Here is a 23,838-nt window from a genome sequence, read left to right as displayed (position 1 = left end):
TGTCATGTGAATGTGGTTGAGCGAGAGAGGGAGAGGATTTTGCCAATGGGGGAAGATGGCTGTGTTCCTCAGATGCCAGGTGAGCAGTGATTTTGCCCCCACAAGTATCCAAATTTTGCAGACTCCACCCTTTAATACATTCCTTTATATTTTAAACTAGAATTAAACCTTAGTTGCAATGGCAACTCTTCCAAAAATAATAGCTAGGAAAATAATCCCTCTTTTCAAATTGGGTAAAGAACAACCAACCAGTTTGTCATTAAATATTTATACCATTTTTAACATTTTAACATTACACAGACCAATTAAAGTTCCATATATCAACAGCATGTTTCTTATACACATCCTTGAATGGAATTATCTTCATTCACAAACAATACCAACAAAGATGACAATATAATGAATCCATGAATATATCAGGACAAATTTCTCGATGGAATTAAGTTCTGCTTTGAGGCACTGTCTAAACATGCTTGCTGTCTCTATTCTCTGCACACCTTGTCTGTCGTTTTTACAGCAACTGCTAATTATCCCTTCATAGTGACTGCTCTACTGTCGAGCGACACATGAAGGGTGGAATCATTCTTCTTTCACTGTGAGAAGCTCTCTTCTTGGTGGTGCAGATGATTCTCTTAGCAAATGAGAGCAACACTGTTTCAGACTCTAGTCGTTAGGTGTGTCTAGTGTACAATACACGAGTTTCTAGAAATTGAAGAAGCCACATCTTCAGATCTACTTAATACATCTTCTTCCAGCTTTGACATATTAAAAACAGCTTTCCACAATCTAAAAGCATGTCTTGAAAGTGCATTTGGAATACAATCTCTCTCCAATCATAATCTGTGAACATATTTATCATAAATAATTTATAAATTCAATACAATAGTAGTCATTCTGTGTAAGGCGGCTCTTGTGCTATCTTGAGGAGGCACAATGCATAGTCTAGCCCTGCCTGGAGAAATGCAATATTTAGGGTGTAGGGCAATAGTGGATGTGCCAGGACTCCATTTCAGTCAGGCCTTTATTGACTGACTTTTATCCCTGACGTGTAAGGAGATTCCTGGGGTCTACAAATGCATTCCTGCTGCTGCTCCAAGCAGTCTAATGGGTCTGGGACAGGCAGCCCTGACAGGATCATTAACGATTTGTTCCAGATTGTGAAAGTGGGGCACACAGGTAGAGCAAAAGAAATGTCAAATGTGTGCAGGTGATGCGTGTTCATGGCGTCGTAGAATGATAGCGTGTTACCATCGTAGTCGAGGAGGACACCAAGTCTCCGCAGCTGATGGCTAGCATCCACTGACATCTCTTTGCCACTATGTCTGACAGCAAAGTTGTTGTTGCAGCGAGAGAAGACCCAAGAAGATGAATTCTTTCCATTCCACTCATTCTTCGGGGCTGATTTATATGAGATGCCAATGGAATACCTGGAGAAAGAAACAGAACAAAAAGTCATAAAAACATAAGAAATAGGAGCAGGAGTAGGCCATCTAGCCCTTCGAGTCTGCCCCGCCATTCAATATGATCATGGCTGATCTGTCGTGGCTCAGTTCCACATTCCCGCCCTCTCCCCATAACCCTTAATCCCCTCACTTATCAAAAACCCATCAACCCGCGTCTTAAAAATATTTAGCGAGGCAGCCTCCACCACTTCAACGGGCAGAGAATTCCAGAGATTCACCACCCTTTGAGTGAAGAAGTTCCTCCTCAACTCTGTTCTAAACCGCACCCCCTTTATCTTGAGGCTGTGCCCCCTAGTCCTACTATCCTTTCTGAGCGGGAAGAGTCTCTCCACCTCTATCCTATCCATCCCATTCATCATCTTATGTAAGCCTTTCCTAACCATTCATCTTCAAACTGCGAGAATTTCAATATTTCTAGCTAGAGACTGGCGGGACTGCAGAGCTTTGATCTGACCTGTTGGTTCCAGGATTGCTTACGTGGATTGTCTTTCATGGACTGCTTCCATTGTTAGACATGCATGTAGTCCTGTGTTATAGTTTCACTAGGTTGGCACCTCATTTAGGTATGACTGGTTCTGCCATGATTTCCGACATTTCTCATTAACTGGGGTTAATCCACTGGCTCAGTGGTAATAGTAGAGTGCGGGACATGCTCAGCTACCTGGTCATGAGGTTCCAGATTGTGATGAAGACTGCAGGCCTGGGCTGGGAGATTGGGGTGTTAGGAGTGGTGTTGAGGGGGAAATTGGAGGCCTGATGGTGGTGCTGTTGGGAATGGGGTTTTAGAGCCCTTATTGTGAAATCTTTCAGAAGAAGGTGGTTGGGTGCGGGGTAGTGAGCGTGCCTCATCAGAGATGCCTCAGACAGGCACCTGGACCCGGGTGTAAGGACATCTATTGCGTGCTTGTCTCAACGAAGCTGCCGTATTTCCCAACACTTGGGGTTGCATTTCCTGTGCCTCCACAGGGCTTGGTTTTGGCAGGGGGACATGTAAAATAAGGCAGAAACCCACCACACTGTCTTGCCACCAAACCCCGAGCTCACCCCCATAGCACAGGGGATGGACTAGTGTTGAAATTGGTAGCACACCTGCCAAATTTTAATAGATGATAAAGGTCAATTTAGCTTATTACTAAACCAACTGATCCTGGTAATATGCTCCCCACATCACAAAACTTTTGGCAGAGTCAGAGCAGAAAGGAAGGGGGTGGGGGTTCTATTTTCAGGAGTTGTCCTTTGTGGATTGGGGAGGTGACCCCTGTAAGATAGATACTACCACCAAACCACCCCCCCCCCCCCCCGCTCCAGCCTCCCCCCCCAATTCTTTTCCTTAAAACTATCATCTCAACTCCGAACCTTCCCTGCATGGGGTTTCTGGTGGGTTTGGATTGGGGAACAGATTTTTCAGGCTTTGCCCACCCCCCTGCTTCCTCCAAACCTCCCCATTCCTCCCCCCAATTACTTCCTGCCTTTACACCAACATGAAACACCATTTGGCCTTCTCAGGAGATCTTCTGCAATTGCCGACAAACCCTCCTGACTCGAACAGGAGTGGAAAGCCTTGCAGTATGTACAGATGGACTGGGGAAAGACATTCATGGGGGAAAGGGATCCTTTTAAATTAATCTTGTTATGACCAGCTGAGAGGTTGAATGAAGAAGGGGAGCCAGCTCATTCCTCCTCACCCGGGAGCGTAACAAAATTGAGATCCCATTTGGCAAGTTAACAAGTTAGGTGACCTTGTCCTGGGATTGGTCAGAACATTTCTCATGGGAAAATCTTTGACAGTACCTGGATGAGGATCAGGTCATGGTTAGTGGTGTTGTATCGCAGATGAATAGCTTGCTGCCATTTACTGTTCAGATTAATGTGAAAATTTAGTTACGGTAATGGAGAGCTGCTTAACATACCACAGTCGAAGTTACTACTTCAAGAAGACAACTGAGAGTTGGGAGCTGAGCTTATCAAAAATGTAAATCCACGTTCCCTATAATTTTCTAAAAGTGATATTGGTAGTGGTGTCTGATGTGAATTATTCAAAACTCTGTACCATGTACATCCTCCAAGTAGAACCTCCCAGTAATGGCAGCCACTGTCGATAAATACATTCCCCAAAGCTCCGTAGCTCCCTTGGCTGCTAAACCGCTCGGGGGTATGGCTCTTCTTCATGGAATTCTCATCCCGTTCCATAGCCAGGCCATCATTGGACAGCTTCAGCTTCTTGTGAGCAGTTTTGGGATCCAGTTTGAAAGGTTGACCTGGATAAAAGCATGCCAAGAACAAAAATATAAATGTGGACAAACTTTCACCATTAACTTTTCAATTAACACCACGTTGAATTCTACTTCTCTGTACAATTTATTTATAATTGACTGATATCATTAAGAGATCAACTCTAATGATAGCTACAAAATTTCAACAAATGCGGAGTAGGTAATTAGAGAATATTTCAATCCCACTGTTAGTTACAATAAGAACAGGATTTCTCAAATATTTATATTTAAGTACATCTAAAGAAAGGGATCACTTTCCCTCACATTATTTCTTTCTTATTTATGTTTCATTTATAACTCCCATTTCTTAAGAGCACAGAAACTGGAATTGACCTCTGGTCTGCTATGTCACTCAGTGAGATCATGGCTAATCTACCAGTAAAATAAATGTACCCATCCTGTACCCCTTAATATGTTTGATAGGTGAAAAGCTATTGATGTCTGTCTAACGCTTAACAATTCAGTTAGTAACATTTAGGAGGGAATTTTATGGAGGTGATAGGGGACTTGCAAGCTGGTTGGAGAGTCGGTGAGAAGACCAGCTGCCTCCTTTGGGGGGGGCTAGCTGATTTACAAAGCAAGTAATTAACATGTCATCAGAAGCAGGCATTCCACAAGATCATGGCCCTGGGTATGCGATGTCCTGGCCACTAAAAGCTGCAGGTTAATCAGAGAATGACGGTTCTTTTGCTCAGCAGTTCTGCTATGACTTATGGGGTGGTGGTGATGGCTATGGGAAGTGGATTCAACAGAGGCCCAGGATTGCAGAGTAGGCCAGGCCAGAGGTACCTAAAGGTGGGCGAGGTTTCTGGGTTGGAGGCCATGGGAGTGTGGTACAGGAAGGTCAGCAACAAGGGCAGAGTGTGGTGCAGAGGGATCAGCAACAAGGGCAGAGTGTGGTGCAGAGGGTTCAGTAACAAGGGCAGAGTGTGGTACAGGAAGGTCAGCAACAAGGGCAGAGTGTGGTGCAGGAGGGTCAGCAACAAGGGCAGAGTGTGGTGCAGAGGGTTCAGTAACAAGGGCGGAGTGTGGTGCAGAGGGATCAGCAACAAGGGCAGAGTGTGGTGCAGAGGGTTCAGTAACAAGGGCAGAGTGTGGTGCAGAGGGATCAGCAACAAGGGCAGAGTGTGGTGCAAGGGATCAGTAACAAGGGCAGAGTGTGGTGCAGAGGGTTCAGTAACAAGGGCAGAGTGTGGTGCAGAGGGTTCAGTAACAAGGGCAGAGTGTGGTGCAAGGGATCAGTAACAAGGGCAGAGTGTGGTGCAGAGGGATCAGTAACAAGGGCAGAGTGTGGTGCAGAGGGTTCAGTAACAAGGGCAGAGTGTGGTGCAGAGGGATCAGCAACAAGGGCAGAGTGTGGTGCAGGGGGATCAGTAACAAGGGCAGAGTGTGGTGCAGAGGGTTCAGTAACAGGGGCAGAGTGTGGTGCAGAGGGTTCAGTAACAAGGGCAGAGTGTGGTGCAGAGGGTTCAGTAACAAGGGCAGAGTGTGGTGCAGAGGGATCAGCAACAAGGGCAGAGTGTGGTGCAGGGGGATCAGTAACAAGGGCAGAGTGTGGTGCAGGGGGATCAGTAACAAGGGCAGAGTGTGGTGCAGAGGGTTCAGTAACAGGGGCAGAGTGTGGTGCAGAGGGTTCAGTAACAAGGGCAGAGTGTGGTGCAGAGGGTTCAGTAACAAGGGCAGAGTGTGGTGCAGGGGGATCAGTAACAAGGGCAGAGTGTGGTGCAGAGGGATCAGTAACAGGGGCAGAGTGTGGTGCAGAGGGATCAGTAACAGGGGCAGAGTGTGGTGCAGGGGGATCAGTAACAGGGGCAGAGTGTGGTGCAGAGGGTTCAGTAACAGGGGCAGAGTGTGGTACAGAGGGTTCGGTAACAAGGGCAGAGTGTGGTGCAGAGGGTTCAGTAACAAGGGCAGAGTGTGGTGCAGAGGGTTCGGTAACAAGGGCAGAGTGTGGTGCAGAGGGTTCAGTAACAGGGGCAGAGTGTGGTACAGAGGGTTCGGTAACAAGGGCAGAGTGTGGTGCAGAGGGTTCAGTAACAGGGGCAGAGTGTGGTGCAGAGGGTTCGGTAACAAGGGCAGAGTGTGGTGCAGAGGGTTCAGTAACAAGGGCAGAGTGTGGTGCAGAGGGATCAGTAACAGGGGCAGAGTGTGGTGCAGGGGGATCAGTAACAGGGGCAGAGTGTGGTGCAGAGGGTTCAGTAACAGGGGCAGAGTGTGGTGCAGAGGGTTCAGTAACAAGGGCAGAGTGTGGTGCAGAGGGATCAGTAACAGGGGCAGAGTGTGGTGCAGAGGGTTCAGTAACAAGGGCAGAGTGTGGTGCAGAGGGATCAGTAACAGGGGCAGAGTGTGGTGCAGAGGGTTCAGTAACAAGGGCAGAGTGTGGTGCAGAGGGTTCAGTAACAAGGGCAGAGTGTGGTGCAGAGGGATCAGCAACAAGGGCAGAGTGTGGTGCAGAGGGTTCAGTAACAAGGGCAGAGTGTGGTGCAGGGGGATCAGTAACAAGGGCAGAGTGTGGTGCAGAGGGATCAGTAACAAGGGCAGAGTGTGGTGCAGAGGGTTCAGTAACAAGGGCAGAGTGTGGTGCAGAGGGTTCAGTAACAAGGGCAGAGTGTGGTGCAGGGGGATCAGTAACAGGGGCAGAGTGTGGTGCAGAGGGTTCAGTAACAAGGGCAGAGTGTGGTGCCAGGGATCAGTAACAAGGGCAGAGTGTGGTGCAGAGGGATCAGCAACAAGGGCAGAGTGTGGTGCAGAGGGTTCAGTAACAAGGGCAGAGTGTGGTGCAGAGGGATCAGCAACAAGGGCAGAGTGTGGTGCAGAGGGATCAGTAACAAGGGCAGAGTGTGGTGCAGAGGGTTCAGTAACAAGGGCAGAGTGTGGTGCAGAGGGTTCAGCAACAAGGGCAGAGTGTGGTGCAGAGGGTTCAGTAACAAGGGCAGAGTGTGGTGCAGAGGGTTCAGTAACAAGGGCAGAGTGTGGTGCAGAGGGTTCAGTAACAAGGGCAGAGTGTGGTGCAGAGGGATCAGTAACAGGGGCAGAGTGTGGTGCAGAGGGTTCAGTAACAAGGGCAGAGTGTGGTGCAGAGGGATCAGCAACAAGGGCAGAGTGTGGTGCAGAGGGATCAGTAACAGGGGCAGAGTGTGGTGCAGAGGGTTCAGTAACAAGGGCAGAGTGTGGTGCAGAGGGATCAGTAACAAGGGCAGAGTGTGGTGCAGAGGGATCAGCAACAAGGGCAGAGTGTGGTGCAGAGGGTTCAGTAACAAGGGCAGAGTGTGGTGCAGGGGGATCAGTAACAAGGGCAGAGTGTGGTGCAGAGGGATCAATAACAAGGGCAGAGTGTGGTGCAGAGGGATCAGTAACAAGGGCAGAGTGTGGTGCAGAGGGATCAGCAACAAGGGCAGAGTGTGGTGCAGGGGGATCAGTAACAGGGGCAGAGTGTGGTGCAGGGGGATCAGTAACAGGGGCAGAGTGTGGTGCAGGGGGATCAGTAACAGGGGCAGAGTGTGGTGCAGGGGGATCAGTAACAGGGGCAGAGTGTGGTACAGGGGGATCAGTAACAGGGGCAGAGTGTGGTGCAGGGGGATCAGTAACAGGGGCAGAGTGTGGTACAGGGGGATCAGTAACAAGGGCAGAGTGTGGTGCAGGGGGTTTTGCTCATGTCATGACCTCCTTGCAGTCATGAGCCAGCTTTGGCCACCATATCAAACCCTCCAAGTTGGATTTATGCCTGTCATTCTTTCAATTTGTTCCTTATACTCCATGGGCGTGATCTTTCTTAAAAAGTGCCAAACAAATGTGAAAATGGGAGAGAATTACATTCATTTTTGGGTGAGCTCCCAGCCGCACTTTTATGGTACTTAGAAAAAATAATAAGGCAAAATGGGTTTCTCACCACGAGGGTGAGTGGATGGAGTCTATTCAAAGGACAAAGAACAAGAACAAAGAAAATTACAGCACAGGCCCTCTAAGCCTGCATCGACCATGCTGCCTGACTTAACTAAAATCCCCACCCTTCTGGGGACCATATCCCTCCATTCCCATCCTATTCATGTATTTGTCAAGACGGCCCTTAAAAGTCACTATTGTATCTACTTCCACTACCTCCAACGGCAGTGAGTTCCAGGCATCCACCACCCTCTGTGTAAGAAATCTGCTTCGTACATCTCCTTTAAACCATGCTCCTATTCATGCTGGGGAGCTGGCTGCTAACTGCCAGAGGGTACTACTGCGCATGCGCTCTTATCTCCCAGTGCATAATAGGCATAACATATGCACAAATGTATTCTCAATGAAAGTTGATTTAGCGAGCCATGTGGCACATCTTACGTTGCCAATGCCAGATGGTTGGCTCCATTTTGTAGCTGACTCTATTGCAGTTTAATATTTGACACCAGCAGAAACCCCAGGCCAGATTCTCCCATTGCGACTCTCAACTTTTCTGGCAGGTCCAGTCTGGAGGATCATGTGTCAGACATTTTGCGGGATTTGCACGTGCGCTGGGAACGCATGCGTGTCTCCCAGAGCCGGAGAACAGTTGCAGTGGAGATCACTTTGGAAACCGGTGGGAAGAGGGATAAGTCATTTGAATCTTTTTGAAGTGTATTTTAAATATTTTGCATGTGATTATCAGGCCCAGCATGGAATTTGTTGGTCCTGAGAATACCTCCCACCCTGGCAGGAATATTTCACTTTGGCGGAGTTTAGAAGAGCTCCCCATGTTTGGGGAACTAGTGGGAGACCTTGCCGGAATGAAGGAGGGGCAATCGGGGCCCCCCCAGGGGGTCGGACGGCATGGGAGTGGTGCCCCCTGGACATGGGCACTGGCCAAGGGCAAAGTGCCCAGGGGGCACCTTGGCACTGCCCATCAGGCAGTGCCTAGGGTGAGGATATTATGGGTGGGGCCTAGGGACAATTGGTGGGGTGGGGGTGTCCCGCTGCCACTCTGCATCTGGGCTGGAGGGAGATCAGGGTTGGCGGGGGGATGGTGGTCTGCGGGGAGGGCTGGGGGCGGGGGCTGCTGCCCTGGGGAGGGGGGAGGTCTGGTGGGGTGAGGGAGTGGGGGGAACCGCCACTGCTGAGGGCAGGTGGGCTTGACATTGGGATGTTCCAGGGTTGGGGGGGAATCAGGGTTGGCCCAGATATTGTTGTGTGGGCTGTGATCAGATGTGCAGGGAGCTGGAGAGGCAGCACTGTGGGGGTCCCGAGCTGGCCAGCAAACGGGAGTCTGACAGATTGGGGCCACTGTGCATGCACAGAGTACTGGCACACTGTCAGACTCTGGCATGAATAGGCAGCGCCCCCCACCCCGGCCTCCACCACCCCACACACCCCGGGTTTTAAATGAGATTCATGATTGTGACCTCTTTAGTGCACAGAGTGGGAAGATTCAGGTCTGAAGCTGCACTGAGGAAACATTCTGATCTGGGACAATTTTCCCACCAATTCAACACTTTTGGGAGAATCGCTGCCCCCAAACCTCCCCTACCCCCCACCCCCCCTGTCTCCAGTGCTGGCATTAAACTCAATAAAACTATTGACCAGAGACACAATTCAGAGGCAATGCTTCTCCATCAAGCTGTATTCAAAATAAAGGCTTGGAACTCAGTATTTGTTGCTGTTGGAGGTGATGTGTTCAGGTCAGAGGTGCTTCCTGCATGGGCTGCCACTTTGCAACTAGAGATGGGCAATAAATGCTGTTTTATTCAGTGATGCCTATATCCCATATAAGGATAAAAAGACAAATAAAATATTACTGATAGATACTATGCCTAAAAATCAGCAGCTACCAAACTCAAGTTAGAGTTGCAATTTTAAACAGTTTCATTTTGATGCTTTCCTTTGAGAATACAGGCATTCAATCCATCACAAGATAATAAAGCAGAATGAAAGCAGCCTCCGTAGCAACAGGTCTCCGATATACATGTGTAATTTAGAGTCTTTAACATGAATGACTATATTGGAAGGGATTCAGTGATTCTAATCCCTCAGCCTGTGATATCTTCTTAGCTAGACAACAAAGCTCCTGACATAACTACTAAGATTAATGGTGTTCTTCACCTGCCAAGATTCCTGATCAGTTTATGTCCTGTTGATAGTTTGTTACAGAGCCAGCTCCTGATAGATGTACTTGTGATTTAAACCAATATCTGATTCAGGTACACAGGGCAGGATTTTCCCATGTTCAGGACATTGATGTCAGAATCAAATGGGAATATCAGGGCTGCACTTGCGGAGTGTAGGCCTAACTCACCATCCAATAAAGATTAGCATACTCCTAATGATGCTGCTAGCTCTAACACCAGCTCCAGAGCCTCAACAACCACATCAAGAGAGGTGGGCTGTGCTTAGACTGTTAGGAAACCATGAAGGCTCAAACTTAAGGTGGCCTCAGAGGTATAAATTTAAAATCAAATTCAGAAGGGCCAATCAGGCAAGCCCTTTGGAATTGGGGGGGCAGGGGGAGGTGTTGCTGGGGTGGGAAGAGTCCCTCTGACTATAATGTTTGGTCCATGGTTGCCAGCAGCCCCAGTTTGGGAGGTCTCTGGACTCAATGATGCTGCCAGCCTGCCACAGAGAGGTGGCGGACAGCTCAATCACTGACAAAATGACACTCAACTCTCTAAGTCACCCCTTGAAAGGGCTTTAATTATTGAAACTGTCTGCCCACCTCCTTAGTGCCAGCAGCTGATCCACATCCCGGTCGGCCATTGGGAAACTTTTCTGGTGGCAGAAATCCATTGGGAGTTACCCTGACTCAGCTCCCCACTATTTTCCTAGATTAGATGCCTTTACCCCACTGCCAAAGCCCATCACCTTGGGGCAATAAAAATTCTGCCCACGACTTCAATGGACCAAGTCTACCTGACTCATTCTCACGGTACTGAATCCCTAACTCATACACCATTCTGCAGCACTGGGAGATAATTTTGGTAAAGTTACACTCCTTGCATTATATAAAAAATATTTTACACCCCAGTTTCCTTTAGATAAATATAGCCATTCACAAAACTTCCCAAAGAACTGTGCAAGCAATAAAGCAGACTTTGAAATGCGATCGCTGGACTAATGTCAGTTTGCACAGTAACAAACTTGGACCCAGCAAGGCTTAAATAATTGCAATGAAATACGTGACAAATAATCGTTTTAGTGATTGGGTGGTAAGTTTTTGTCTAGGACATCATGGGAATGCCCTCATACTTTACCCCTTTCTTCAAATATTGCTAATGGATCTTTCACACCTATCTGGGAGAGCAGTCACAGTCTCTGTTTGTTTAATTATCTGTAAAAGGGCACCTCTGACAACATAGCACTTCCTCCACATAACAGTGAGCAACTGTGAGTATCCACCTTGGCTTAGTGCTGTCTAGTGCAAGCAATCTCTCTTCATTTGTTATTCTTGAGCATCATCAGGTTAGTTGAATAAAAAGAGCATCAAAGCTGAAATCAGTTCAACCTTTACAATGGTGACACTTAATTGGCTCTCAAGCACTTTGGGATGTTCAATGGCTGTGAAAGCACAACAGAAATACAAATCTTTTCTTTCAAAGGCTCACAGATTGGAGGTTCTTTAGAAGTGGGACTAGAGTCTGATTTTTACCCTCTCTAACTGAGTGGACACAGCGTCTGGCCATACCGTCCTGACAAACTGAATTGTCACCTTCCTGGACGAAGAACCATTTTTTTTTAAGATGGAGTTGCTAAATGGTTAGATAAATGCAAAATACTGTGGATGCTGGAATCTAAAACAAAAACAGAAAAATGCTGGAAAATCTCAGCAGGTCTGACAGCACCTGTGGAGAGAGAGTCTACTGTTTAAATAGGCTGTTGAACTTGGACTGCCAAGTAGTTAAACATACTTCCCAGTATTACACTTAGTTATACAGATCAAAAGGTCTAAGGTTTGATCCTTACTTTGACCTGCACTACTTAGTTTTTTTGTAATAATTATTGAGCTGCAGGAATTAGCCACCATAGTCCTGGTTAAGGAGGAGTAGAATCAGTCGTGATTCCTGCTTCTGATATTTATCAAGTGATTTCCTTTGGAACGTGTGACATATAACCATTAGGCGATTATAGAATTGAATTTACTGTGTCACCTCCTCACAATTGAACAGCTCTTGGATACTTCCACAGTGCGAATAGTGTGAGCTACTATTGGGCTGCTAGCTTGTGAAATTGTGAGAGTTGACTTAGAGAAAGAGGAGGGGGAAAATGAATTGTTTTTGAATATTTTTGCTTTCAACAACAACCAACATCAGTAGACCTCATTCAGAAATGTTTCTGTGATGTCTTATTTCAACTTGGCATGTAAATCTATCTCCCTTGCACTGCCAGGACTCAACCGTCTCTTTGTTCTGTTTTGCTTATGAGTAGTCTTCTGTATTTTATTCTCTGATTTCATGCTCTGAAATTTGACCCCAAATATAAACAGTGATAAAATAGTTTTTGAATAAAAATATCATGCCTTTGATTACTTCATTAAATTTACTGTGTGTTTGACAGAAATAGACATAAAAATTAACACTAAAGTTCACATTCCTTTTGAACAGTCTTCAAAAGGGTCCTGGTGAGAATTTTCATTTCCTCCTAATTGCACGTGGTTATTGTATTCATGTAAAATCCCTATGTGTGCAATTGTAATGTAATAGATCTGTTAATTGCATTTAAACAGCACACAAAGGAATATAACTCAAACACGGTAACCAGTGTACCACCAGAGGAAATTAAATCTTTTATTATTATTATATTGTCACAACACTCCATTATGCATTCCATTCAGCATACACATGGTACAGAGTGATAACAAGTAAACCTTACAAAGTGACTTTGCTAGGCTCTGGAGGCTGATTCCAAGCCTAATCCTAGCTTAATTATCATTCACATAGGCATTTTCTAGCAGCAATCACTGAATAGCCAACAGGAGGAGAAGCTACTCCCCGCTCCCCCCCCTCTCTAACCAAGGGGTTCTTGGTGGCATTTTAACATGTCTCCTGCTTGCTTAGCTGAGATTAGCTAACTGAAATGGAAGTGTAAATGCTTCAGCTACATTCTGTCTTTAGGTTTTTAGCAAAACCAAGCTATTGCTTACATTATCCAAAAGGGTTATATCAACCTGAGGAGGGCCCATTGCTAAGTAAGTTGATTTGATTTGATATATTATTGTCACATGTACAGTGAAAAATGTTGTTTCTTGTGCGCTATACAAAGTATACTATTCACAGAGAAGGAAAGGCGAGAGTGCAGAATACAGTGTTACAGTCAGAGCTAGGATGTAGAGAAAGATCAATTTAATGCAATTTTTGGGGAAGATGGGGTCTGTTCCGATGGGATGGTCTTCGTCTGAATTGTGCTGGGGCCAGAGTCCTGACAAATCGTACAACTAGGGCTGTAGGTAGGGCTTTAAACTAAATAGTGGGGGGGAGGGTTCAGTTGTATGGAGAATTACAAGATCAAAGGTAAAGGAGAGGGTAGGAGTGCAGGTTAATGATGAGGACTTTCAACTAGTTAAAGGAGCCGAGGGCTCAGGAGAGGTTAGTAAAGTTTCCAGGCCATGTAATAGGACAAAGAGTATAGAAGGTAGCAGGAATCTAATCTCAGACAGAATAAAAAAGATGACAAGCATGAGAAGGGAGGTGATCAATGAAATGCAGGGAGATCGTCTGGGGAAGAATAACCAGTCTGTGACAGGAAGGGACAGAGCATGCAAACAAAGGAATGCACTAACAAATCGGGTCCAGGTAAGAAAGACTAACATAAAGACACTTTACCTGAATGCACGTAGCATTCGAAACAAAGTGAATGAGTTGATGGCACAGATCAGTATAAATGGGTATGATCTAGTGGCCATTACAGAAACGTGGTTGCCAGGTGACCAGGACTAAGAACTAAATATCCAGGGGTATCAGACAATTCGGAAGGATAGACAGGAAGGAAAAGGAAGTGGGGTTGCACTGTTAATTAAGGATAACATCATGGCAGTAGTGAGAGACGACATGGGCTCTAAGGAGCAAAATGTGGAATCAATGTGGGTGGAGATAAGGAATAGTAAGGGGAAAAAGTCACTGGTGGGAGTAGTCTATAGGCCCCCAAATAATAACTTTGAGGGGGGGCGGGCCATAAACAAGCAAATAACAGATGCATGTAAAAACAGAATAGCAATAATCATGGGGGATTTTAACAGCCATATTGATTGGTCAACTCAAGTCGGACACAGTGGACTTGAGGAAGAGTTCTTTGAATGTTGTTGAGATAGTTTCCTCGAATATATGTTACAGAACCTATGAGGGAGCAAGCTATCTTGGATCTGGTCCTGTGTAATGAGACAGGTAAAATTAATGATCTCCTTGTGAGGAATCCTCTTGGAATGGGTGATCACAATATGGTTGAATTTCTAATACAGATGGAGGATGAGAAAGTAGGGTCCCAAACCAGTGTCCTCTGGTTGAACAAGGGGGGCTATGATAGGATGAGGGTGGAGTTGGCTAATGTAGACTGGGAACACAGACTAGTTGGTGGGACAGTTGAGGAACAGTGGAGGATTTTTAAGGAGCTTTTTCTCAGTACTCAGCAAAAATATATTCCAGTGAAAAAGAAGGAATGTAAGAAAAGGGATAAGCAGCCATGGATAACTAAGGAAATAAAGGAGAGTATCAAATTAAAAACCAATGCATACAGAGTGGCCAAAATTAGTGGGGAACTAAAAGATTGGGAAAGCTTTAAAAAACAACAAAGAACTACTAAGAAAGCAATAAAGAAAGAAAAGATAGATTATGAAAGTTATCAGCCACTGTTTAAAAAAGGAGGTAGACAAAAGGCAGGTAACTACATGCTGGTTAACTTAACATCCGTAGTTGGGAAAATGCTGGAATCTATCATTAAGGAAGAAATAGCAAGACACTTGGAAAAGAATGGTTCAATCAAGTAGACACAGCATGGATTCATGAAGGGAAAGTTACGCTTGATGAATTTATTTAAACAGCGAAAAATTACAACATGCTACTTTGAGAGGGACCTGGGGGTCCTTGTGCATGAACCACAAAAACTCAGTTTGCCGGTGCAGCAGGTGATCAGGAAGGCAAATGGAAAGTTGGCCTTTACTGTGAGAGGGGTGGAATATAAAAGCAGGAAGGTCTTGCTGCAATTGTACAAGGTATTGGTGAGGCTGCACTTAGAGTACAATTTTGGTCCCCTTATTCAAGAAAGGATATATTAGCTTTGGAGGGGGTACAGAGAAGGTTCACCAGGTTGATTCTGGAGATGAGGAGGTTAGCTTATGAGGAGAGATTGAGTAGACTGGGCCTCTACTTACTGGAGTTTGGAAGGTTGAGGGGAGATCTCTTAGAGACATATAAGATAATGAAGGGGCTGGACAGGGTAGAAGCAGCGAGGTTATTTCCACTTAGAATGGAAACAAGAACTAGGGGGCACAGCCTCAAAATAGGGGAGAGTCAATTTAGAACAGAATTGAGGAGGAACTCCTTCTTCCAGAGGGCAGTGAATCTTTGGAATTCTCTGCCCATTGAAGCAGTAGAGGCTACCTCATTAAATGTGTTTAAGTCACAGATAGACAGATTTTTGACCAATAAGGGAATTAAGGGTCATGGGAAGCGAGCAGGTAAGTGGAACTGAACCCACTCAGATCAGCCATGATCTTATGGAATGGCGGAACAGGCTCAATGGGCTAGATGGCCTACTCCTGCTCCTATTTCTTATGTCCTTATGCAAGGTCAGTCCATTCAAAAGTCTGATGGCAGCAGGGAAGAAGGTCAAAATAAAATTTATTCACTTGTTAACCAAATGGATGATTCTGTCCCGAAGTTTGTTAATTGTCAAAGGAGTGGATAAGGCCAACTGGAGGTTTCTAGTTAATTATCAGTTAATTACCAGTCTTGAGTAAACAACACAACTAAGAAATCATCAGGGAATACTTACTATTAGTCTTCAGTCTGGCCGGTTCACTGATGCGACTGCCAGCCTGGTTGATTGCCTTCACAATAAAGATATATCTGGTCCCAGATTGTAATCCATGCACAGTGTAATGGTTTTGCTTTATGTTGGGAACAATCATCCAACTATCAATGGAATTGTACAAACCTGTAATGAGAAGAGTTATGGCTAAATAAAGGAATAAGCACAACAAAATAATCAAACATTTGAGTTGTTTTTGAACAAAAAACTCCATTGGAGAGCATAGAGTTTGAATTTACCTATTATCTATAAACTATGACTCTGACAAACAAGACGTTCAGTCATATATAGAATGAGAGGGACTTTTGGAATTGTACTTAATGGCCTTGGTGAGATATGACGGAAGACTCACCTGCACCTTTTAACAAGACGTTGAATTGTTGAATGCACAGAATCAAAATTTGGCAGATCTTGGTTTCTACCCCAATTTTGATTACCACTGTGGCTGATCCTTCCGACTTCTACCTTTCAACTGGAATATTGCGGCCTAGATTATTAAATGAGCAACACATTTCATCTACATTGCTCCTAATAAGTTGGAACCACTGAAGTTGGATGAAAAGCCATTTTATAAAAGGACAGGAGTGTCATGCTGTATAATACACAATTAATTATTCTGTAGTTAATTGAAGTTGGGTCCTTGCTAAGGTACCGAGTTGAATTGTTGAAAAATGAATACTGATTGTGTGAATTTTGATTTTAATTTGGATTCTTACTGCAGATCAGATCCCTGACTTATTTATTTTAAAGGCAATCAGTAAAGTTAACTCTGACTTGGGATATTCTGACTTTGACATTCTTTCATTCATACTCATTTTATAAAAATGTTACCCAAATTTGCTATGACATTTCAAAAGATGAATAAGTGTGATGGCAAAAAATTAAATTATGACAGTTTGTGTTGTATCCCCATTCTGTACTTCAGCCAATTTAAGTGGATCCTTTGTAGAAGTCAGGAAATACTGCAACCTTTGAAGAACCATCATTTAAACTAAGTTTTCTTTTCCTTTGCTTATTTTTGTCTTCTCTTTTCCTTTTTCTCTTTTCCTATGTCTGCTATTACATTTGGTGACTCTAGTTGGAGTACAGTGACATGGGCAACCCTTTCCAACTGTATACATATAAACAGCAAGTGTCACTTTGCAATTTACCCAAAGAAACCATCAAAGTTGAGGATATCCCCGTCCTAATTCAACATCCGTAACTCATCTGGCTGGGGAGTGGATTCGGGTGAAAACCCTGACAGATTTCCCCCAAACCCTGGGGAGCCCTCAGGAAGGATGTTTAAACTTGTTTCAATTCAGGATCCATGAAGAATCAATTCTTGATGTGTTTGCTGATCAATTTCAAAATTTTTTGTATTTCAGAAGCTAAGGAATTGAATTTTTTTTTAAGTTAATTGATCCAATGAGTTTCTGTCAGTAAACCGGAAATCACACCAAAGAGACAGTCTGTTATTACAACATCTTGAAACATGTCAGTTGAATTGCATATTGCGCTGAACCCTATTATCACTTGAAACTCAGTCAAGTGTTAATATTGGCCACTGCTATCCAAATAATAAACTACACTCTGGGAAGGAAAAGACAGAAGGAGCTCACTTAAATTTCCAAGCAGGGTCCTTGTGAACCGACATGGATGCACAGAGAGTTAGGTTTATTTCAAGTGTGAAAATTTGTTCTTTTTAATCACCCAGAGCAGTTTAAATCACAGTCAACTACAAATCATAAATCCTAACAGTGCTATAACAGCATACTTGCACTACATGGATTGCAGCAGATCAAGAAGGCCGCTCACGGCCACCATCTCAAGGGCAATTAAGGGTGGGTCTGGCCATGATGCCCATGTCCCATGAATGAATACAAAAAGTAGAAAAGATGGGTGGCACGGTGGCACAGTGGTTAACATTGCTGCCTCAGTGCCAGGGACGCAGGTTTGATTCTTAGCTTGGGTCACTGTCTGTGCGGAGTTTGCACATTCTCCCTGTGCCCGCGTGTGTTTCTTCCGGGTGCTCTGGTTTTCCACCCAAAGTCCAAAGATGTGCTGGTAAGATGGATTGGCCGTGGTAAATTGCCCCTTAATGTCAGTAAAGGCAGATTTTACACACTCCTGATCCGCAAAAATGCCAGAGGATAATGGTGCTGGGTTGGAATGTGGGGAAAAAGAACAAATTTCTTCCAAAAAAAACTAACCCGGACTTTCTGTTCCAGTAGTAGGCATTGTCACGAGTCGATTGGGGATATTTGGAGTGTTCATCTTTGATCGATCCCCAAATTTTCCTATTCCACATGCTCATCGTGGCAGGAATGGAAAATCTTTAGCCTGTGTGGCCATCCATGCACCAAAATGTGCCACCTATCCTGTACTTCTTTGAGCCATATCTGTGTTATAGTCACATCATCTGTGTGGCTGTCTCATCAATCTTATTAACCACACCCTGCACATTCATACACTAGCACAGTAGCCCTAACTTAGATTTTACTACTTTATTCCTTACTCTGAACCCACCTAATTTACTGATTATTTCCTACTTGAGTGTCATTTGTCTTTCCCAGTGTTATGCAGACCTTTTTGGTTTTCACATCCCTGCCAAGTAGTTTAAATCCTGTCCAATAGCACTAGCAAATCTCCCCACAAGGACATTTTGATTCTGGTTTTGTTTAGACTTGGTTCCAATGTCCCTGGAAGCCAAGGGCCTCTCTTTAGCACCCCTTTTCCAGTCACACATTCATCTGGTTTATTGATTTCTGGACTCACTTGTGCGTGGTACTGGGAGTAATCCAGAAACGAATACTTTGAAGTCCTGCTCGCTAATTTCTTGCCTAACTCCATAAATTCTGATTGTAGGAACACATCTATCTATCTACCTATATCATTGGTATTGATGTGGACTGCGACTACTGGCTGGTCACCTTCCTCCCCGCTCAGGGTACTCTGCACTCTTGACGTCGCAATATACCATCCTAGATTCATATCTGCAACTGCGGAAACACCCATGTATTCCCCTAACCAACACTATTGTTCTTCCGATCTTCTTTATGTCTCTTGTACAGCTGAGTCAACGTCGTGCCATGGACCTGGCTGTGGCTGCATCCCCCAGATGAATCTTCACTTTCATTAGCATTCAGAACTGAATACTGGTTATAAAGTTAGATGCACTTAGAGGGCTCCTGCACTATCTGTTTCTTCTCGACTGCCTGGTGGCCACCCATTCGCCCTGTATAGTTTTAAGCTGTGAGGTGATTACATCACTATTCTCAAAGCACTTAACCTCTCAGATTCTGTGCAATGATGCCAACTGCTGCTCAAGCTCTGAAACTCTCCATTCACCTGACGAAGAGGGGAACCTCGAAAGCTTGTGAGTTTACTATCAAATAAGGCGATTGAATTATGCCTGGTGTTGTCAGACTTCTTACCAAGCTCCGAAACCTAGCTCAAGCTGCTGCAACCACTGACACTTCCTGTATATCTGCTTATCATGGATGTGGAAGTGTCCTCACATAGCACAGAGTGTACATGCAGGAGGCAGGATCTGCCCTGCCACTCGTCTCATTTATTAGATAGTAAATGTTGCACCTACTGATAGACTTCACTATTTAAAAGAGAAATATTCACCAGTACTCCCTTCCTTTGTATTAACAACACCCAAACATAGGAAAACTGAACGCTGTACTCAGCCCTTTCCTTCAGAACAGTTCCATTTTTAATTTTCCAGCTACTTAGGCACAGTCCCTAACTTTGGAGAAAAGATAAAACAGCAGCAATACTCATCAGCAATCATCTCACAACCTTCCTGTTAAATCACTGTTTGCTTTCTTCATCTTTACAAACTCCACTGTGCCCTGACTCACTCCAAATGTCAATTCCCACCTCAGGAAAATTTTATTTGGAACTCTTTATTTGTTTCAATTAAGTCATTAACTGTGGAGATTCAGACAGTAATCTTAACTGTCCATTATATTTAGATTAGATATTTATTTGCTGAGTGACCAATGTTTATACAATAAAAGAAAGGACAAAGAAAATAATTTCAGTACATATCTTTCCATTTGTAACTATTAAGACAGAGCTCCATTTTGTACTGCATTGCGTTCTTATGTGTATACCCAAGGAGTTTGGATGGCTGACAAGGAATAGGATTCAAGACCTAACAAAAAATAGAAATATCTCTTAATAGGCAATTAGCTGCCTTATTTAAAAGATAGGTGATTGTTGGGATTTTCCCCAAAAATTTCTAAGTACCAAAATTTGTGTGAAAACAGGAGTAATGCCCACTGTTTTCTTTTCAGCAGGATTTCAAAATGAATCTCCCACACTCTATGCATCAGAGAGAGCCCTAAGGTGAATCACACTAAAAATCAGTGGGTAGGCCTTATTCCAGTTGGAGAGGCCGGCTGCATAGTGCTGAGAGGGCCACTGCGCACGCGCCAATCTGTCATAGCGGAGATTGGCACATACACAGTAGTTCTGCACTGCTGGTTTCCTGATTGCTGGCCAGCACAGCAACCCCTCATCGCTGTCCCTCCGACCCTCCCAGAGCCCCCTTTCGCTGGCCTCCCCTTTGATCCCCTCCGACTTGCCTGTCCTCCCCTGGTGCCCACCTTGCAGTCCCGACAGCCCCTTCCCCCACCCCGCTGGCCAGTCTAATGCTGGCCTCTCTCCCTCTCTCACTGATCCCAGTGCAGAGTGGCAGTGAAACCCTGCACCCCCGCTGATCTCCCCCTAGGCCCCACCCCCTCTGGCCCTACCCCCTTGGCACTCCCTGTGCCTGGTGGGCAGTGCCAAGGTGCTCCCAGAGCATTGCCACTTTGCCCTTTGGACAGTGCAGGGACTAGGATGGCAATGCCAAGCTGGCAATGCCCATGAGGCACCCCCCCTCCTCTTAACCTCCTGGGGTTCTCCCTTTTACTCCAATGGTGTCAGGCTGCCAGCTGCCCGCTGGTGGGGAGCTCACTCTGAAGCTTTTTGGTCACATGTATTTCTTTTACTTTTATTTTCTCCTCGAGAATGTTCAGTGAATATTATTTATTCAGAACCAGTTATAACCTTACATAATAGGATTTCCAGAGTAAGATGATGAAGTGAAAGACACTCAGTAAGCACACAGGCTGGCATGCTGAGATAAGGTACAGGATACTAAATATGTGCACATGGGAAAAGAGGGATTGTTTTAAGCTGACAGCATTTTAGCCCTTGGGACAGCTTGTTACTGTTTCACAAGAAACTCAGCCTTTTGCACTGGAAGTGAAAGTTGTCACTATCTATCAATCAGGTTACTTGGAGGACAGGACAAGTATCTGCCAGAACCAATCCATCAGATTTTACTTTCTTCCTCGATTAATTATATACATTTCAGATAGAAGAGTTTTAAAGGACTGATAATGTTTGAGAGTAAAGAGTTACAGGTGTTTTTAATTAGAGTTTGCCCATTAAATTTAGAGTCCCCTCCAGATCTATCCATGGCATGTTTCTCTTTCTCTATCATCCCACATTGTCTGGTGACATTGGGCCAGATTTCCCTATCCCATGCAAGACAAACTCACGTTGAGCAGGTGGAATTAAGACAGGGGAGGCCGGAAAGCAGAGGTCACAGTCCCATTCTGCTGCTGGCTCTTTTGATCGGCATGGTGGAGAGGGTGCACACAACATCCTACCTGGCCAGCTCCATTACGGAAGTAGGCATTTTAGAATCCCTGCAATTTTCGTGGCAATTTTCGTACCAGGTCAAAAGGTGCTGGTAACTTCACATATCAGAATATAATGTATGACAATTAATGACATTTTAAATACAGTGACTAATAATAGCGGTTTGTCTTAAAAGGCAATTGAACATGAAATTAACCAGCATTGTGATACTGGAAAAGATTCAGATGCATTACAGCACATTATCCAGTGGACAAGGTGTTGTTCTGCATTGAACTGTATTGATTTTCAGATTTGGTTGTGTCAGTTGTACCCTGTGATTTAATCCTTTAATCATAATTAAAATTTAGACACTGTTCCCCTGCTTTTAAGGTTAACCAGATGGCTGAGTGATTTTACTGACTTTGAAAGTGTTAATACATTCACACTGGATGCTTTTTATGTACACTGTGCAATGGAATCCTATTACGAATGTTTCACCAAGTTGCAAACACACTAATGGATTCAGCCCAGCAGGGGTTGTTGATACAGACATTCAATTAGAATTTCATAATGGATGCTTATTTGAGTTCCAAACCCCCAATAATGTTGCAAAATTTAATAAGGCCAGCAGGGGGCTTGATGACTGCCACCGAAGCTGGCAATACCACCATTAGCCTGATCTCCGGCAACCTTGGGGGGACTAAGTTTCTAATTGGAAAAAGGAAATCTGATGCTGAGGCTTCAAGTGCCACAGGAGACATTTAATTGCTGCATTTCACCCACTGTGGCAAAAATCACATCAGGCAATCAGAGGCCAGCAGCTCTCCATTTCCAACAATACGACGACCACTGGAGGAGGCTGCTGGCAATATATTTGGACCTTCACCAGGGATCCACAGTGAGTGGTGAGTGAGCGAGGGATAGGAGTCACGAGCAAGGGGACTGGAGGAAAGGCGATGAGGTGACTCTTGGTGGGTCATCGTTTCTGCTGCCAGGTCCCTCAATCAGATATGCAGCATCTTTTAAGCAAGCACCCCTACCCACAACCTACTCCCAAAGCAATTAAAAGCCAATAGGGGGTTGTCTGAGTGGGAAGGCAAGGAAGGTGGTGGGATTCCTTCCTGGACCTTTCCAACAGAAGAAATGTCCCCACCTCCCCATCCCCTCCACCTCCAGAATCTGCCTCACCATGGGAGCATCAAATTCCACCCATTCAGTCCGAAGTGTTGTGGATACAGCTTTCGTGGAGACCATGAGATCCTGACTATTTTATGACCACATAATCAGGTTATGTTTTTTAAAATAAGTTTTGAATAAATCTTTGTCTATGTTGACAGTTTCATGAGCATCTCAAAGACTCCCTAATGTTATTATAGGGCTCAAGAGCTCTGGACATAGTGGATACTGTGCATGTGGGTATAAGAAGATTAAGATGTGAGGGGAGAATGGGAGACAAATGAAGATTATGGATAGATATGGAAATATGGAAGGTTATGTGGGACAGGTGACATGAGGAGTGAGGGATGGGTAAATGGGGTGGCAGGGGTGAAAGTTACAGGGCCTCACACACTCATATAGTTGGGCCAGTGTCCCAGTGAATGGAGACAAATCTTCCAAGAGGTCACCTAAGCAAATGCCCACCTCCATTTCTGCCTCTGTTCTACCTAAAGAGGCTGTGCTCCTTGATTTGAAGGGGGGAAAGCACTTCCACTACCTCCCCTAGCACAAGTTCCAGGCACCCAGTACTCTTTGTGTAGAAAATCTGCCTTGTACATCTCCTTTAAACATGCCCCTTGCACCTTAAACCTATGCCCGCTAGTAATTGACTCTTCCACGCTGGGAAAAAGCTTCTGACTATCCATTCTGTCCATGCCTCTCATAATCTTGTAGACTCCTATCAGGTCTCCCCTCAACCTTTGTCGGTCCAGTGAGAACAAATCAAGTTTCTCCAACCTCTCCTCATAGCTAATGTCCTCCATAGCAGGCAACATCCTGGTAAATCTTTTCTCTACCCTCTCCAAAGCCTCTACATCCTTCTGGTAGTGTGGCGATCAGAATTGAACATTATATTCCATGTGGCCTAACTAAGGTTCTATAATGCTGCAACATGACTTGCCAATTTTTAAACTCAATATCCTGGCGGATGAAGGCAAACATGCCGTATGCCTTTTGACTACCTTCTCACCCTGCATTGTCACTTTCAGTGACCTGTGTACCTGTACACCCATATCCCTTTGTCTATCAATACTCTTAAGGGTTCTGCCATTTACTGTATATTTCCTATCTGTATTATCTTCCAAAATGCATCACCTCACATTTGTCTGATTAAATTTCATCTGCCATGTCTCTGCCCAAGTCTCCAACTGATCTATACTCTGCTGTATCCTCTGATGGCCTTCATCGTAATCCACAAATCCACTAACCTTTGAATTATCCACAAACTTACTAATCAATTCAGTTACATTTTCCTCCAGATCATTAATACATATAACAAACAGCAAAGGTCCCAGCAC

The 23,838-nt window shown here is 44.8% G+C and overlaps 1 protein-coding gene across 3 annotated transcripts in view; it reads right to left on the bottom strand.

Annotated features, from left to right (window-relative positions):
- Nucleotides 1-258: 258 nt before the first annotated feature.
- The window catches only part of mid2 (midline 2), a 267,487-nt gene continuing 243,907 nt past the window's right edge, over nucleotides 259-23,838 (bottom strand). For all 3 annotated transcript variants that reach the window (XM_080187569.1, XM_080187568.1, XM_080187570.1), the window contains exons 8-10: nucleotides 15,665-15,826; nucleotides 3,514-3,721; nucleotides 259-1,427 (exon numbers count right to left, since the gene is read on the bottom strand). In XM_080187569.1, the coding sequence (XP_080043695.1) occupies nucleotides 1,022-1,427; nucleotides 3,514-3,721; nucleotides 15,665-15,826 (776 nt within the window). In that variant the 3' untranslated portion in view covers nucleotides 259-1,021. The remainder of the gene's footprint in view (nucleotides 1,428-3,513; nucleotides 3,722-15,664; nucleotides 15,827-23,838) is intronic.

Source organism: Carcharhinus amblyrhynchos, chromosome 4 (assembly GCF_965287045.1).
Source record: "Carcharhinus amblyrhynchos chromosome 4, sCarAmb.v2.hapA, whole genome shotgun sequence".
Classification (NCBI taxonomy): Eukaryota; Metazoa; Chordata; class Chondrichthyes; order Carcharhiniformes; family Carcharhinidae; genus Carcharhinus; species Carcharhinus amblyrhynchos.
This window is presented reverse-complemented; position numbering and strand designations above follow the sequence as displayed.